General features: G+C 36.9%; 3 protein-coding genes and 1 pseudogene across 4 annotated transcripts; 2 read left to right on the top strand and 2 right to left on the bottom strand.

Moving 5' to 3' along the window:
* Positions 1–1,761: 1,761 nt before the first annotated feature.
* LOC132172973 (endoglucanase 24-like) lies at positions 1,762–7,496 on the bottom strand (annotated as a pseudogene).
* Positions 7,497–7,733: 237 nt separating this feature from the next.
* Positions 7,734–9,508, top strand: LOC132172763 (L10-interacting MYB domain-containing protein). Of its 2 annotated transcripts, XM_059584333.2 has the most exons (4): positions 7,734–7,837; positions 8,051–8,395; positions 8,900–9,158; positions 9,260–9,345. In XM_059584333.2, exons 1-4 carry the CDS (start codon positions 7,784–7,786, stop codon positions 9,298–9,300), a joined length of 699 nt encoding a protein of 232 aa, XP_059440316.2. In that variant the 5' UTR covers positions 7,734–7,783; the 3' UTR covers positions 9,301–9,345. The 2 variants fall into 2 exon arrangements, with proteins under 2 accessions (XP_059440316.2, XP_059440315.2); XM_059584332.2 differs by having other exon boundaries at positions 8,900–9,508.
* Positions 9,509–10,221: 713 nt separating this feature from the next.
* Positions 10,222–14,213, top strand: LOC132171783 (zinc finger (Ran-binding) family protein). Its single transcript, XM_059583182.2, has 7 exons — positions 10,222–10,555; positions 11,963–12,363; positions 12,491–12,518; positions 12,752–12,825; positions 12,928–13,103; positions 13,286–13,366; positions 13,830–14,213. Exons 1-7 carry the CDS (start codon positions 10,390–10,392, stop codon positions 13,876–13,878), a joined length of 975 nt encoding a protein of 324 aa, XP_059439165.2. The 5' UTR covers positions 10,222–10,389; the 3' UTR covers positions 13,879–14,213.
* A 974-nt stretch (positions 14,214–15,187) lies between these two features.
* LOC132172096 (uncharacterized) lies at positions 15,188–15,903 on the bottom strand. The gene has a single exon (XM_059583540.2). The coding sequence runs from the start codon at positions 15,811–15,813 to the stop codon at positions 15,280–15,282; it is 534 nt and encodes a 177-aa protein (XP_059439523.2). The 5' UTR covers positions 15,814–15,903; the 3' UTR covers positions 15,188–15,279.
* Positions 15,904–16,557: the final 654 nt, after the last annotated feature.

Below are 16,557 nucleotides of genomic sequence, written 5' to 3'. Positions count from 1 at the left end.
CCCCTAGGGTTTGCCAACTTTATTTTTTCTCTCATGGGATTTCATTTTTATCACAGGACCCCTTGATAAAGGACTAATTTAGTTCATCCGTTAGTTGACCGTTAAGACTGACACGTGGACCAATCAAATGTTGACACGTGGCATCTATTTAATTTTTTTTAAAATAAAAAACAATGTATTTTTAAAAAAAAAATAAAAAAAAAAAAGGAAAAAACTGGGGGTGGCTAATGGCCAAGGGGGTGGCCCAGTTTTTTCCCTTTTTTTTTCAATATATATATTTTTTTAATTTTAAAGAAAATTAAATAGGTGCCACGTGTCAACATCTGATTGGTTCACGTGTCAGTCTTAACGGTCAACTAACGGATTGACTAAATTGGTCCTTTATCAAAACCTCATGGGGGTCCTGTGATAAAAATGAAACCCCAGGGGGGAAAAATAAAGTTGGTAAACCTTAGGGGGGTTTGACGTATTTAACCCTTTAATTTATTTACCAAACGAGTACTTTTTTCTTTAAATAATTTTTTTTAGTGTTAAACGCACTTTTACGCTCCTCAAACACACATTCAAACAAGGCCTTAGTATAATAATCCTATAGTTGAATGGTCTTTATCATTTTGCCATCTTTCGTAGAGACAACAAAATTGGATGATATTAGAAAAAATAAAAATGTCTCCATTAGACCATCGAGCCTAATTTATGGTATTTAAGTGTGGAATTATTTTGAGATTTAAAAATGGTAATGACACTTCCTAAAAAATTCACACCTTCTATACTCATTGACCTGACAGTGGTATTGTGATAACCCAAAATATTTGATTGACTTAGCACTATCACATCAGCAAAAATATGAAAAAAGGTTTAGCTCATCATTAGTGGCCGAGTATCCCTTGGAGTGGTTGGCCATCTAATCGAACTTCGGAGGTGGCTACACCCACCACAGGCCCATTGGAAGTGGTCACAACCCTTCTGATGTGTCATCTGGTGGTTGCGACCACCAAATCAGATGGTCTAACCGACAAGATAGGAATAATTTTTTTATTTTTTTGGTCTCCGTAGCACTACTCTTTGAGATTTTAAAGAGACATAAAAATTGGAATTAAGAAATGAAATGGAGAACAGGAAAAAATATTTTATCCCAATTTTTAAATATGGGGACAATTTTATCCCAATATTAACACTTTTTTGACTACTGGAAATAGAAATTATATTCCAATAATTTGCCTTACAAATGGCCAATATTGAGACGCCCGGTAATCAATATTGCAGAGGCGTCACTATATAGCATCCTTTCACTTCCTTCGCTCCTTCTCAAAATTGCACTAACATTCATTACAAATCCATATATTGAAATGGACTGTGTATAGGGAAATGTGGAACTTGTACCCTCCATGGGATGATCAGGAAGCTTGTTCAGGGAGTAGCAGCAGATCAGTACACAAAGTATAAACCAAAGAAATAATCTTTTCATTTACTTATCACATGTCTTGTTCTAATATGTATATCCACTGTGGGCTGAACTCTCTTAAAGCACCGAAGACCCGTGATCGTGTTAGATCATAGAATATCAACTTAAGCTTTTGGAGTAATTGATAATTTATCACAATATAGCTCTTGAGTTTTAACATCGTCTCCATAATTCACCTTCCACGTGTTGAGCCTCACTTTTTGCCGGTTTGGTTTGGCCTCGGAATATCTCAAAGGGGAAGCACAGATTATCTGTTTCAGCTAATCAGTTGATTAATTCCTTTCCAACGATGTCTTTTATGCAAAAGACTCAACTACTGAAGAACTGGTTACTAAGCCAGAGAGGAGGCCGACGATGAGAGCAGTGTTGTATGTGGTTGGTTCACCCTGCATTGAATTGTTTCGTGAATCAATGTAAGTCTCATTTAGGAAGGGCCCGCCCACTAGTGCTCCAACGGCTACATTTGGGTTGGGATTGGAAGAGTTAAGCCACTTGAACCCATCGCTGCAGCCAGTGTCAGCATCAACATGAATTGAAGCTCCCCTGTGGTGTACATATTGAGGATAGTTACTCCCATACCCAACAAGATAGCTCATCTTCATCAGATTTTTGCCCAACACATAATCTACCTGAATGTAGTTGAGAAGGGGTTAGAAGCAAAACAAAAAAGATGCCATTATTGAATGGTTACTGGTGATAGGTTGCTAAACTGGGGATACAAAGGAGATGTCAAATGCTCTTTCTGCAGAAACCAATTGAAGAGCTGTGACCATTTATTTTTTGAATGTAGTTTTTGCTATAGAATTTGGAGGTTTTGTATGTCCAGCTGCAGAGTGGCTAACCCTCCTGTAATATGGGAGGATATTCTACAGCTGGGATGTAGTAATTGGGGATGTAAAACTCTTAAAGCGTTGCTTTGCTGTCTGGTTTTGGGTTCTGCTGTGTATAATATCTGGTACACTCGAAATGAACTCAAGTATGCAGGTCATCCAAGCACAGAGGAGCAGATTTTGAAGAAGATACTGTGGGAAGTTCGAACTAGAGCAGTTGGGAAAGGAAAGTTTCCAAAAACTAGGGAGAACCTTGTGCTTTGTTCTCCATGGAACTTGACTGCAGACTTGCTCTGTTGATGCAGTTTCTGCATTTTTGCTGGTTTGGTTGTCTCTGTTTTTTGTGGTTAGTTTCTAGTCCTCTGTAAGGGCTTGTTTTGGTCTGGTTGTTTTGGTTTGCTGTAAGATGTTTCTACAGCTTTGTGGTTTCTTTTAGTTTGATTGGTTTTGGCAGGCTGTGTTTTAGCCCGTTGGTAGGGCTTGTAACTGGTGATACTTTGTCTTTGGTTTGTTTTGCTTTTAATGAAATTGCTTATTCATAAAAAAAAAAGGGGGGGGGAGGGGGGGGTGGGGGTGGGGTTAGAAGCAAAACAAAAATGATGCAGAATTATTGCACCTTATTCCAACAAATTGCATACCTGCGAAATGGCAAATTTGCGAAGATCTTCTGGCTTGTAGGATTTACCATGGCAATATAGAGTTTCAGTCTGGGATGTAAGCATGTAATCACTATAAAGAACACACAGGAATGCAGATGCCACAGGATGGAGCAGTGAGTTCCACTCGGTCACCCAAATCAAACCACCTACTTCAAAAGGACATATTCCACTTCAAGATGCAAATGGAATGAATGCTGCTGTCTATGAAAATAGAAGGGTATATGATACATAAATAACATTTTGATGATCATATCAGTGATATTTGTGTGTAATTTAGCTTGCAAGTAAAGGAACACAACCTGAAAACTAAAAAGCCCTGCAAGGAGATCCACATAGTGGGCTGTGATATGATAAATTTTCAGCTGTTTGATTGACAGCTATCCTACAAAATAAATTTATAAAATACGTATACAAAAAAGAAAGAGAGAGAGAGAGATAGAGAGAGAGAGTAGAACTTTCATTGCAAAAATATGCCAGATTCCTCAACTAGATTAACTGGTCTCAACCGCCGAATTATCTTTTGAATGTACCTTAAAAAAATGATTGAGTGGCAAGAGGAGGATATTTGCCATTGGTAACTATGTTAATCAGAGGCTCTTGAACCGCGGCCAAAGACAAGCACACGAAAAAAAAGAAGAAGAAAAGCAAAGTAACAAGCTTTACAGAATATCCCTGCTGGTCTTTTTAGATATACACATGTTGATCTATGTGTATGCGCGCGTGTGAGAGAGAGGGGGGGAGAAAGAAAAGAATATTACTATCTGTTCTGCTGGAAGTGGCCGTCGGTGAATCAGGAAGTAATGCACACATGATGGCCTCAGCTGATTCCCTGTACATCTGGAGATCAAGATTCTCAGCAATTGACACATCTTTCGCACCAAAGAAATTTATCCTGGACAGAAGAACCTGCTCAGAAATTGCAAAAATATTAACATAGGTTTACTTTAGTCTTCATGCAACTGTTTGGTGTCAGCTATTACTAGATACATCCTGCTTTAAATTCCACAACACCCATATTGCATGCACAACTTTGAGCCACCTTCTCTCTTTTCATTAAGCTTCCCCAATATACAAAACTACATAGTAGATGGAATTTACTATGACATGATTAGTATCACTCAGGGGATTGTATGGTCTCAAAGAGTGCTCTAAATAAACAACATTTCAAGAAGATTTTATAACTTCAAGCTGATAAGAAGTAATGGAGCAAATCAAAAAGAAGTTATAAACAAGTGATAGTAATTTTGATTAGCCTATGCATTATGATGAAACTTCAATACATGCGCCTAAGAGAAAAAGTACTTCTTTGAAATCTAGAATTGAAACAATAAACTGCATCATAATACAAACCTTAGTTCCAGCATGCTTGTTATCCCAACTAAACCAAGTCGGGCTCCCCCACTCGGCAAATTCTTTCCCATTTTGTTCAGTTACATATTTGAGGTATGATTGGTCTCCAGTTGCATGATAGAGCCAGGTCGCTGCCCACAAGAGTTCATCTCCATATCCTGTGGAGTGGTAGTATTTCTGCACTTGGGGGATGCTGACACTGTATGAACCTCTATAAGTATCAGCAAAAATAAACAGCTGCTGGGCATGCATAAGGAGCCCCCTAGAATAAGTTGAATTGATTTTCTTGAAAACCAGAGATGCTGATGCCATAGCTGCTGCAGTTTCTGCTGCAACTTCTGTTCCCGGGAATGACATGTTAACCTGCATGAGAGGTCTTTTCTCTGTCATGGATTCAGGTCTTTCCCAACATTTGTGGTCTAATTCAGGATCACCCACCTTCAACAACACAAAGAAGGAATCACACAACAATTCAGAGGATAAATTTTTCTTATACAGCCACATCTATAAATGCAGGTTATCACACTATACTGAAAAACATACAAAAAACATTAGTTTATTGCGGGTGGCTTCCTTTATATAGCGCATACATATATATAAGTGAGAACTAACCATAATGCTAAAAAAGAAGAAGAGCTGCGGTTCTCACAATCCTGCAAGCTTATAATAAGATTACTATTCTCTACAATGTAATGCTATTTTTCACACTCATTTATCATTTTAGCCACATAAAACACATCACGTAAGCCATTATAAAACAGGCGTGATTAATTGGTGTGGAGAGTAGCATTACTCCAATACATTATTCACATTTTCACAATAATGTATGCACTTTTTTAATAAGGAAATGCATTGCCGTCGGATCAAAAGTAAATCCAACCATTTTAGGACATTACCATATTTTAGAACTATGGAATATAAATCCTCCAAGAGCAATGAAATGATGAAAGAAACGCTAAATCCTTAAAAACAGAAGTTGAATTTACATACTAATCTATGTAACATTAGTTTACAAATTATGATATATGCTATCAAGCAGCGTATTATGATAAACTCAAAAGTAGGAATAAATTAACACATTTGGGCAACCTGAACATAGAGCACATTTGAAGAAGGATGGGCATTGATAAGATAATCAGTGATCCACTTCAGCGAGTCCTGAGCGTGTCCCAATTGCTTCACTGCCTTCAACTAATCCCCATACTCAAGAATCGCCCATGACAACACTGTTGCGGTAAAAGCCATGGGGAATCCAAACTTGATGAGATCACCAGCATCATACATTCCTTTCGATAAGTCCAAATCTTCCTCACTCCCATCTCTTAACCCCGAGTCCTCTCTCCATGCAATCCTATTATTTACCAACTTCCCAGCTGCATCAACAAATTGTGATCAGGAGATAAGTACTTGGGGAAGTTTTCAAGAAGATCATTGATATAACATTATGGAAATAATGGTTAAATGATTAGATTTACGGAATTGTTGTACATTTTTGAATGTCAAAGAATTGCAAGGCGGTTTCAAGAGCGTCGGCGTATTTTTGAACAATGGCGCCGGGGTGGTGAGGGATTGAAGGCGGCCCCGAGTGACGAAAATTTCTTAGAATTGTGAGTGTACCCGCGGTGACAACCAGAGCTCCAATCACGAGTGTACCCGCGGTGACAACCAGAGCTCCAATCACTGACACAATCAACCACCAAAACCAGCCCTCGGGTTTTGCTTTCTCGGCTGCCTCATCTCCCATTCAATTTCCCACAATTCTTGCTTTGGTTTCTCAGGAGTGAATTGTAATCCAAAGAGCCAAACAGTGAAATGGGAATTCGCCGACTATTGAAGGAAAGCAATTTTTGATGCTTTGAAATACCATGCGCGATGAAACATCTTTTGCTACCGTTAAGGATGCCGGACGACGTCGATCTTTGCGGTTTTGTAATTGTAAATGCGAGAAAACGACAGGCCGGCTTGTCGTTCCCGCTGAAACTGGAAAAATGAAAGATTGCGTTCCCTCTGTCTCTTTGCGGAGGAAAGTCGGCTGCTAGACCCCGGCCACTACATCGTGGACGCGTGTGGAGTGCACGAGTTGCTTTCATTGGACAACTTTGAGAAATGCAAAAATCAAAATCAAATTTTTTAAAATAATAAATCTTATGAAATATGTTGCATCTTTTGAGATTTTTTTTTTTTGAAATAAAATTTAATAAATGTAACAGTTTTCTTTGTGTTATAAGCTGCTTGAAGCAAGCGAATCTTATAGCCCTTGTCCACTGTTTGAAATTGAATGACATGCAATTTGGCCTATCAATTATAATAATTTTTTTTAATTTTTTTTTTTTTATTTATCAATTTTGGTTAGGTTGTGATTGTTGCCTCCGTTTGTTTTCCTTGGTGGCGCCATCTAATTGTAACTTTCATAATAAGTATCATCGACACCTTCATAACCACTTTGACGTCACCACCTTTTAACACCGTGTCATTCACATCAGCCTACTTAAAAATGGCTGATGTGGATCTAAGGTTAAAACTAGTGCTGTCAATAGAGTCCTGATTCACAGCATACAGCGTGCTTAGCACGCCTGTGTAATTTTTTTTTTTTTGCACAAAGCACGCCGCGTGCTGTTTTGATTCACCCTGGTTTTCATATTGAATTTCTTCAAAGCTCGATATGCTTTCATGTTAGTCTCAACCTCCCATGCGCTAGTTCACAATCCTCTTTGACCTCTCAGGCTAACTTTTCGTCGTTATCCTCTACTTTTCCTTTGAGCCGCTTACGTGTCAGTGCATGAATCTCACACATCGATCAAAGCCCATCTGTTACCTTTTCGTTGCCTATCCGGCCGCTGATGCTATTGTCACTTAGGTGTTTTTTTTTTTTTTTAATCATTTTTTTTGCTTTTTTCTATTGTAAATCTTTTGTTGTTTTAAAGGATTTGTATTTCTCCACTATTTGCTTTATTTTTTGTATTTATGCTGTGCTTCTTGGGTTTTGTAAGTTTTAATCTCTCTATGCTAATGTGGTTTGATCTTACTCTAGAGACCTATGTTAACGGAAAATATAATACTCCATTTTTACCGCTTCTCTTTCGGATTTTGACAATGCCTTAATTAATAATTTAAAAATGTTATCTTCATAATAACTAACATTATTGTGAAGATAAATATTTCACTTAATTGTGATTTGACCTTACTTTTCATTTTGAACAATTTAAAGTCAAAAATATTATTTAACCAAAATTGAGAGAGAAAAAAAGAATAACCAAAAAATGCTGAAACTACCATAATCTTTGGTCTCCGTGCCCAAAATTTTGAGTTTTTCCAATCCCGCGCATTCGCTTCCCGCTTCTAATGGTTATTATTCTCCACTCAAAATTCAAAAAAGCCACTAGAAATAGAAAAAGAAAAAATTCCATTCGCTAAGCAACAAACTCTCTCTCTCTCTCTCTGGGATCGTGGTTTCATCGTATTCAATTCGTTTTCCAAGGATGCCCGAGAAAAGGTCGAGAAAGCAAAGCAACCGCGGCTCTGATTCAAAAACGGTTAGTCAACTGTCACTGTTTCCAACAAGCATGTCCAAATTTGAATATTATACTGGATGGTTACATTTGCTAAGGATTTCCCTAAAAACTAAGCCAGAATTTCTTCGTCCCAATCAATTAAACTAACATTTACATGATATAAGAATCGTAAAGAAATTTCTTAAAAGAAAACATTGTTATTTGTTAATTCCTAGAAGAATATGCATGTTTTAGATTGATAACCAGACAAGTGAAGAGCAATCAGAGGATGTTTGGTCCCGGCCAAACTGGCCACCACGCACGGAGAAGATATTTGTAGAATTGCTGATTGAGGAAATGAATGACCACTTGGACGTGTGTGTCAGTGGATTTGATGAGAAGGCATGGGATCGTGTCTGCAAGGAATTCAATCAGGAGACAGGTCTAAATTATGATAAAAAGGAACTGAAAAAACACCTTACTATTTTAAGAAAACGGTTCCGCATTGTAAAACCTTTATATAACCACGGTGGCTTTGGTTGGGATTATCGTCGGAAGATGGTGGATGTTGATGATCTTATCTGGGCAGAATATATCCAGGTACATATTTACTTCTCTTTAGACCCCCTCTCTCTCTCTCTCTCTTGGTTTAATTATTGTTACATTTGATTATATTAATTAATTATAAAAAAATATTTATTTGTGGATACTTCAAATACTTATCAAACATTTTTTTCTATCTATTAAAGTATTTGCATTTGATCGAAAGATTTATATTTTTCATGTCAATCTAATTTTTTTAGGAAAAACTAAAATTTTAAAGTTTACGAAGTCAACTAATTTATAATATTTCTTTACTTTAACAATAAATTGAGTGATGAAGATGCGCGAGCTTAGATAAGTATAGAGTGCATAATAATAATAAACAAGAGAAAGAGACAAGATATTAAGTTGTTTGGCATATAGTTTACATTTATACACTAAAGCCCTATAGGCTATATATAAGTAATGTGGGATAAGCCTACACCCACTATGAGTAACATTTGAGCTTCATTGTATCTTGTGAAGGGTTTTCCCTGGTTTCAATTCATATTTTCAATGCAGGCGTATCCTGAGATTAAGCCATACAGGAAATGGGGGTGTCCAATATATGAAGAGCTATGCACGATATTTACAAAGCCAAAGGCCACTGGGCAGTATGCCTATGCAAGTACTGGTTGGAGCAGGTCTGGCAGCATTGATCTTCCACGCTCACATGGATGCAACAAGCGCCAGGCGCAGGCAGCGCAGCCTCAGGTTTCAGGTGCCAACAAGAAACATCACAAAGGAGCTGAGAATTCGAAGGGAGCTGCAGCATGTAAAAGTACTGATGACCCACATTCTGCAAATAATTGCATTGCAATAATAAATGGTATGCAAGGTGTTGATCGCCGCACTTACAATGCAGCTCTGGACTTGTTTCAGAACCTATGCTGGAGAAAAACATTCATGTCATTGAAAAGTGAGAAACGTTTGACCTGGTTGAAGGCCATGCTTCCCGGTGTTCAATGATGCAAGGGGTGGCAGTGGGTGAAGAAGTCAAAATAGCTGTGGCTTGTGATCATGTCACCCATGGTTTTTGTTAGACTTTTGGACAATGAAACTCAGGAATGGAAGAACTAGCTCTTCATCATTCACTAGGAATATATATAGCATGAATTTGCTACTTTTAGTTTTGGACATATGTGAATGTTTTATGCAATATGAATGACTTCTTATGATTAAGTTGTTTTCTTAAAACACGTGAAGTTATAGGCGTGAAAAGTAATATCATTTCAAGTAACATTAAAGAAAAGATTATTTTAAGTAACATTAAAGTTTTTTTTTTTAAATTAGGCTGAAAGATTGTTTTTTACTTATCTATTAAATTTACATATGCTCTTAAAGTATGTAATTTTCGTATGCATTTTTTAAAAATGCATGTAAGAATCTCATTTTCTATTAAAAATGCATTTAAAATTACTCTTATTATATATATAAGTTTAAAATTAAAAAATATATGTAAATTTTAAAACACGTGATATTATAAGTGTAAAAAATAACACTACTTTGGTAAAAATAACACTTTTTTAAATTGGGTTGAAAGATTTTTTTTTTTACTTACCTATTAAACTTATATGATTTTGTATATATTTTTTTAAAAAAAAATGTATATATATTTTAAAAAATGCATTTTTTTAATTTTTATAGATTGATTTGAATAAAATTTATGTTCATAATAAATATTTGAATTGAATCAGAAAATTAGTATGATTAGAATCCATGCTTGTCAAGGGCCCAGCCCATTTAAAGTAGGGAAAATCGAAATGTTTGTAAAGGCCCATTCGCAAGGACCAAATGCACAATTACCAGTCTCGTGGGTGAGCCACGTGACAGAGAGAGAGAGAGAGAGAGAGAGGGTGACGAAATTCCTTTCCTCCCTCTTTTCCTTTCCTTTCCTTTGACTTCAAAGACCATCGTGGATGAGCCGCAACAAGTAAAACCGAAAGAGTTACAGTTCGTATCGGCGTTGCGAGAGAGAGAGAGAGAGAGAGAGAGAGAGAGAGAGAAAGGGAATGGGGGAGGGAAGAGAAGGCGATTGGGAGTGCAGTGGGTGCAAGAACAGGAACTACGCCTTCAGGTCGTTCTGCAACCGGTGCAAGCAGCCTCGGCTTCTCGTCGACACCAAAACCCCCGCCGACTCCAAGTGGTTCCCGCGTATCGGCGATTGGATCTGTACCGGTTAGTTTGGCTCTTCGTCTATTGTCCTCTCTTTGTCTGTTTGTTTTGAATTTGACTTCCCTCCATTCGCATATTTGTTATTGCTTTGTCAATGGATGTTGGGGCATGGTTGGGTTCTAGGGTTTTTCGAAGGCTCTGGATAAGGTTTTGGTTTGGGCTAGGGATTAAAATTATTGCGGTTGGTTTGGGTTTTAGGTTTTTTAGGAGTACGCTGTACGCTGGACTCTGCAGCTAGGGCTTTTTGGTTGTGGGATTAAGATCCTCTAGATTGTCTTGTGGAGTTGAAACCTAATCATTATTTAAGTTAAATGGTTCAGATTTTGCCACCACAGCATTTATCACATCTGATATGCTGAATTCAGGTTTTGAGATATTCTTAAATTTTCTTTAATTCATCATGTTTCATATGCGATAAATGCTGAAATGGTATAATATGAACCATATGATTTGAAATAATAGTTAGGATTTAAGGAAATGTAGAGGATCCTGATCTACCAAAATATTTTATTTTTTGTTGCTTTTTTATTGGTATAGTTTTGTTTTTAATTGTTTAATGTTTAAATCCTGTAGAGGATTAATAATTTATAGTGGGTGTGAGTTTTTCTTCGAAACAAGCTATATCATTAGATTCAAAGTAGTATTCTGCATCTTCTACTTTTCTCGATTTACCAGCTAACAAATGGAAGAGTGTTGTTTAGTAAGCTGGAACTCGGAACCGGGGACTTGTAAACATTCTGACTGCTTACAAGTGATTAGTTAGGTATCTCAACAAAGACATATGACATGAACATGGAAAGTATCAAAGACAGAATCTAGAACAACTATTTATATTTACTTTTTAGCATGTTTGTTAGTAGATAAGGGTCTGTCTCAAATTTATGTTCTCCGGTTTGCAATATTCGTTTACTCTTGAATTTGAAGGAGAGGGCGGGTGCTGTTCATTTCATAAAACATTATGCTTGATCCTACCTTTCTTGATGCTCTTTTTTGGGTGTCATCGACCAATCCAGCAGTGATTGATCACAGAGTGGTACGAAATTATTTTTCAAAGTGAGATAATGAAATTATTTTTCAATGATTGTCTCTTTCTATGCTCTTGTAATATTTGGGACATGTCTGAGAATTCATAATTTTGGTCTCCCTATATGCCATCAACTTTTTATATTACTTGTTAATATATGGGCAGTTGTTTGTTGAGTGAAATTATGACCCTTTCTACTGATTGCTTATTTAATTTGTAATCTTTTTGTCAAGTTAAGATCAGAACTTGCTATCAATTAGGTTGAGTCGTTTGTGTTTTTTGTATGTATATTTTCGTATGGGATGGACTGGGTGGTGTGCGTATACTTGGCTTCCTTTCTCCCCTGCTGCATTGTGGGTTGGGTGTGTGTGGAAATGGATCAATAGGTTGCACTAACAACAATTATGCATCAAGAGAGAAGTGCAAAAAGTGTGGGCAACCGAAGGAGGTAGCAGCAATGCCAGCAATTGCAATCCCTGGAGCTTCTCTCCCATCTTATTCACATTATTTTGCCAGGGCCCAAGGAGGACCAGAACAAAAGATGAATATGGGATTGTTTGGCAATGGAACTCCCCAGCAGGCTCTTCCTTTGAGCTCCAACTGGTCTGTAGGAGGGGTTGATAAATATGGAGTTCAACCTGCTTCTGCTTGGCCCTTGGGTGGTAACCATAATTCTGGACTTCCGTATCCAGAACCTGCTAATCAGCATCTTTCGGCTCCTAAAGGATGGCGCAATGGTGACTGGATATGCAACTGTGGCTTCCATAATTACTCCTCACGTGCCCAGGTGTGATTGCGGTAGCAGAACAATCGAGGAATTAAACATTCTTTTTCGTATTCATTACATATAAGATTCCAGATGTTTGTTATTTGTTATGATTATGTATCTTATCCAGCTTTTTTCTTATTTCCAGTGCAAAAAATGCAATGCTTTCCCACCAGGTATGCTCTCCCTTTCGGTCATTGTAGCGATAACAGATATGTTTAGAAGTAGCATCTGATCATAGATTTTCTGTATTTAGTGGTTAAAAAAAAAAGGAAAAGGCTTTCATTTTGTGATTGGGTACAGAATTGAACAACAAACTTTCGGGTTTGTTGTTTGGTTACCATGTGGATGAGTTAATAATCTGTAACTGATGTTGTTTGTTATCTTCTTCCTCTCTTTGGATGTAAAGCACTTGGAACAAAGCGACTGGCATCTGATGACTTGGTGCATGACTGGGATAACAAGAGATTAAATGTGGGACAAGTAAGGATTCATTTTCTTGTGTGGTATTTAGATTAATATATTGTTGTTTTAACCTAGGTTTAACATGCACAACTTGGTTTTTCCTTTTCTTTGAATGTTTAGACAAATATGCAGCTGCAACCATACCCAGGTTTTGAGCAAATGATAGGGACTGGTGCTGACCCTAATACTGGACCCTATGCTCCCTACTCAAATGTAAGCTCAGGTACTGCTCCGAATTTGCAAGTGCCGATGCAGTTTCCACAGCAAGCAACTACACCTGCACTGCTTGGAAAAGGGTAAACTTTTGACTGGATTCCTCCTTGTACACGTGCATACCATGTATATGGATCACTTACTTGGCTACTTAGATTTCTTGTGAGCCTTTAGGTCTGTCGAGCACACACCTGATCATTGTGTGCGCTTCCGCAAGTTCTCTTGTGATCAATATTTTAATACTTCTATTCTCTTCACTAAGCAGAGCCAAACAATGGCGCGAAGGAGATTGGATGTGTACAAATTGCAACAACCATAATTATGCATCCCGGTTACAATGCAATAGGTTAGTAAATCTGAACCTGCTAAGTTGTACTTGGATTCTGGCTGCTGTGGGAGCATCTTACTAATGTTGCAATATAATGATGCTTTGTGAAATATTTGATCCTGATTTTTCTACGCATGAAAAGATTTGTAGATGTCACAGGATACCTTGCGAGTTCTTATTTATCTTAATGTGCTTGAGAATATGCCACCCTGTAAATCACTGGGTTATCTTCTTTTTAAAAAAAAAAGTTGTAACAACCAGATATTTACCTTCAGTAACTCTTAACTTCAAAGAAATTTTGTACAATTTCTCAAATTTTATGTCCTCACCTCCAATTAATTATAAAAAAAAGTATTTTCTATAATCTTTTAAGATTTTTCAAGTGACAAAGAAATGCAGCCTGTATAAAATTTGTTTGGCATTTATGCCTGCATGATCATTGAAGTATTGGACTGAATGTTGGAAGCGTTGTTGTCTACAGGTGTAAGACTGAAAGACATGCGCTCTCTCAGCCTGTCAACGTCGCGTAGCCACAAATATTCTGTCTTTCGGATTATCATATCTTTGAGGGGTACTTGTTGAGGTTTTGTTTTGGTTTTCATCATGTACTATGCTGGCGGGAACATGAAAATTTGTTACAAGCTTGTTGTATTCCCATAAGATAGTCATAGTCATTCTAGAAATCAGTAGGATTAGTATTTCAGTCCCTGAGGATGTAATTTACAGCTTAGATTGCTTTCATTTGTTTGCGAGAGTGTTGTTGTGAGTTGTGTGATTACCGTCCCATGTTCAATGTTCATTTTGATGATAATAGTCATGGATTGGTGTTTTATAATGGCCAAGCTAGCTTCAGAGTTTTGTTCCATATTGTTTCTTTTATTTTTAAGTTCTGTCTTCCTATCTTCGGGGTATGCATATCAACAATTGGATTTTTTTTTTTTAATTAATTTAGGGGTTGGTTGAGACTGTCAAATCAATATTATGAGATAATTGAGAGATAAAAATTTGATTTATTGCATTACCCATGCGCTATAAAAATGTGGTTTATAGCATAATTTTTCATGTTGATTTGAGTGGCCATTGGACAAGGCTAGTAAAGATCCGAATTATTTCCGACGGAACAATATTTTTAGGGGAAATTTTACTTTAGCCTAGGAACTTTTACGGGATTTGACAAACTCCTTATAAACTTTTAAATCTCTCAATTTGGATCCTTAAACTTTCAATTGCTCTCAATATGGACTCTTTTATCAATTTTAGCCGTTAAAAATATAAAAAATACCAAAATATCCCTGGAATTAAGGGTAAAGTTAAAATTTTATACGAAAGTTGGGTATAAATGTTATGTAACGTTTAAAATCTGACGGAGGGTCCACATTAAGAGCAATTGAAAGTTCAAAGGCTCAAAAGGAGAGATTTAAAAGTTTGGGAGTTTGTCAAATTATGTAAAAGTTTAGGAGGTTAAACTGAAGTTTTCCTATATTTTTATTTGTTACTGAGATAGAATGAGAATTTGATGTAGTGGTTTTTTTTATGGAGAATAGAATTCTCCCCATTTTATGGGAAATTGAGATAATTAATTTCATGGTTTAAATTAGATTTTCACATATTACGTCATTTAAAATTTAAAATGACAACTAAATAAAATTTGAACCAATCATCTTCATTTCATTCTGTGATCCAATTGAAGAACGATCGAAATCTTATGTGCTTGAAATAAAGATGTAATCTCCATTTCATTCTGTGATCCGATTGAAGAATGATCCTAATCTTATTGTGTGCTTGAAATAAAGATATGTAACAAAAGAGATGGTAAAAAGATGAGAAAGGAGTAGTAGATACGCCAATTCCCACTTCATTATCTGAAAGCTACAAAATTTCAGTCTTAATTTAAGATCATAATTTCGCCTTTCTTGTATTGTGGGTTTTAATCACGAACCCTTAAACACGGAAGTAGGAGCCAAAGGCTGAGAGTCCAGCTGGTAAAGATTAAGCGCAGGACCCACAAACCGGAATAGTATCCAACCTCCGATGACGATGAAGATGGAAGCGTAAGCAAGCTTGTTGAGCCAAAACAGTACACCCTTTTCGCCCACGTACACCTCTATTGCCTTCTCTCCAAAACTCATGTCCTCCCACTTCTTCGGAGGGTCTGGAGCTGAAGCTTGCGCTTTCATGACCCGCCCATTGCCGGCAGCATCCTCCTCCCTCTGCTGTCTTGAACGCCTTCTTGACCTTCGCTTGAACCTGATTTCCACTGGGTTTGGCGGAGGAGCCTGTGGCCGAGCACCGTCTCCATTAGCTTCGTTGTTGTCGGTACTGCTGGTGTTGGTGGGAGTTACTCTGAGCGATCGTTGGAGACGAGGCAGGAAGATTTGGTTGGGTTTAATAGAAGGTTTGGTGAAGATGAGGGTGGTTGATGGTGCTGATTTTGAAGCGAGGGGTTGGAGGAAATTAGTGCCCATTGCTGCTTGCTGGTAGAAACTAGCAAGAGCAGCTCTAGCGGTTGGATTTCTTATCCTTTGGGCGTGACAAGGTTTCTTGGTTGGCGTTGGATGCTTGACGTTTCCATAAAGAAATAATGCGATGTGGGCAGGCTTGGGCTTTACGTGGGGCCTTTAATCACCAATTTCATCTAGGAAGTAGGAACGGACTGGCTCATTTTGTGGAATAAATTTTGAGTTATTCACTATTTATTTGAATATGTGAATTTTATGATTATATGTTGTAGGTCCTGATCCGGAACTTGATTACTATTGAAGTAAACCAAAAAAAAAAAAAAATGATAAAAATTCATAGCAATTTTGCTGTTCGGATTGCTAGAAGTTCAAAGCTTTTAATATTTATGAGACTTACAGATAGATTATGAAACTCAAATTAATAAATTTTATTAATTTTTCTCTAGCTCACTTTTTGTTTTTTGCCAAAATCAAAATTATTAAATAAAAAATCTAAAAACCTCACTATGGACAAATTTTTCCTCTTGGATGAATTTTTTTTTTTCTCTAACTTAGTTTATAAAATTAGAATCTATTCATGTCAATTTTCGTAGATTGAATTGAAAAACAAGATATATATATATATATATAGGTAATCTTAAAAAATCTAAAATATTTCAATCTTCCCATTAACAAACTGTTCATAAATGACTAATATTCCCTTTCATCAAACCGTATATTCTTCTTAAAAAAGGAAAAAAAAAAAAAAAA

This window comes from Corylus avellana, chromosome 1 (assembly GCF_965113065.1).
Source record: "Corylus avellana chromosome 1, dhCorAvel1.hap1.2, whole genome shotgun sequence".
Taxonomy (NCBI): Eukaryota; Viridiplantae; Streptophyta; class Magnoliopsida; order Fagales; family Betulaceae; genus Corylus; species Corylus avellana.
The sequence above is the reverse complement of the archived record's forward strand: the minus strand, read 5'-3'. Positions and strand labels throughout refer to the sequence as shown.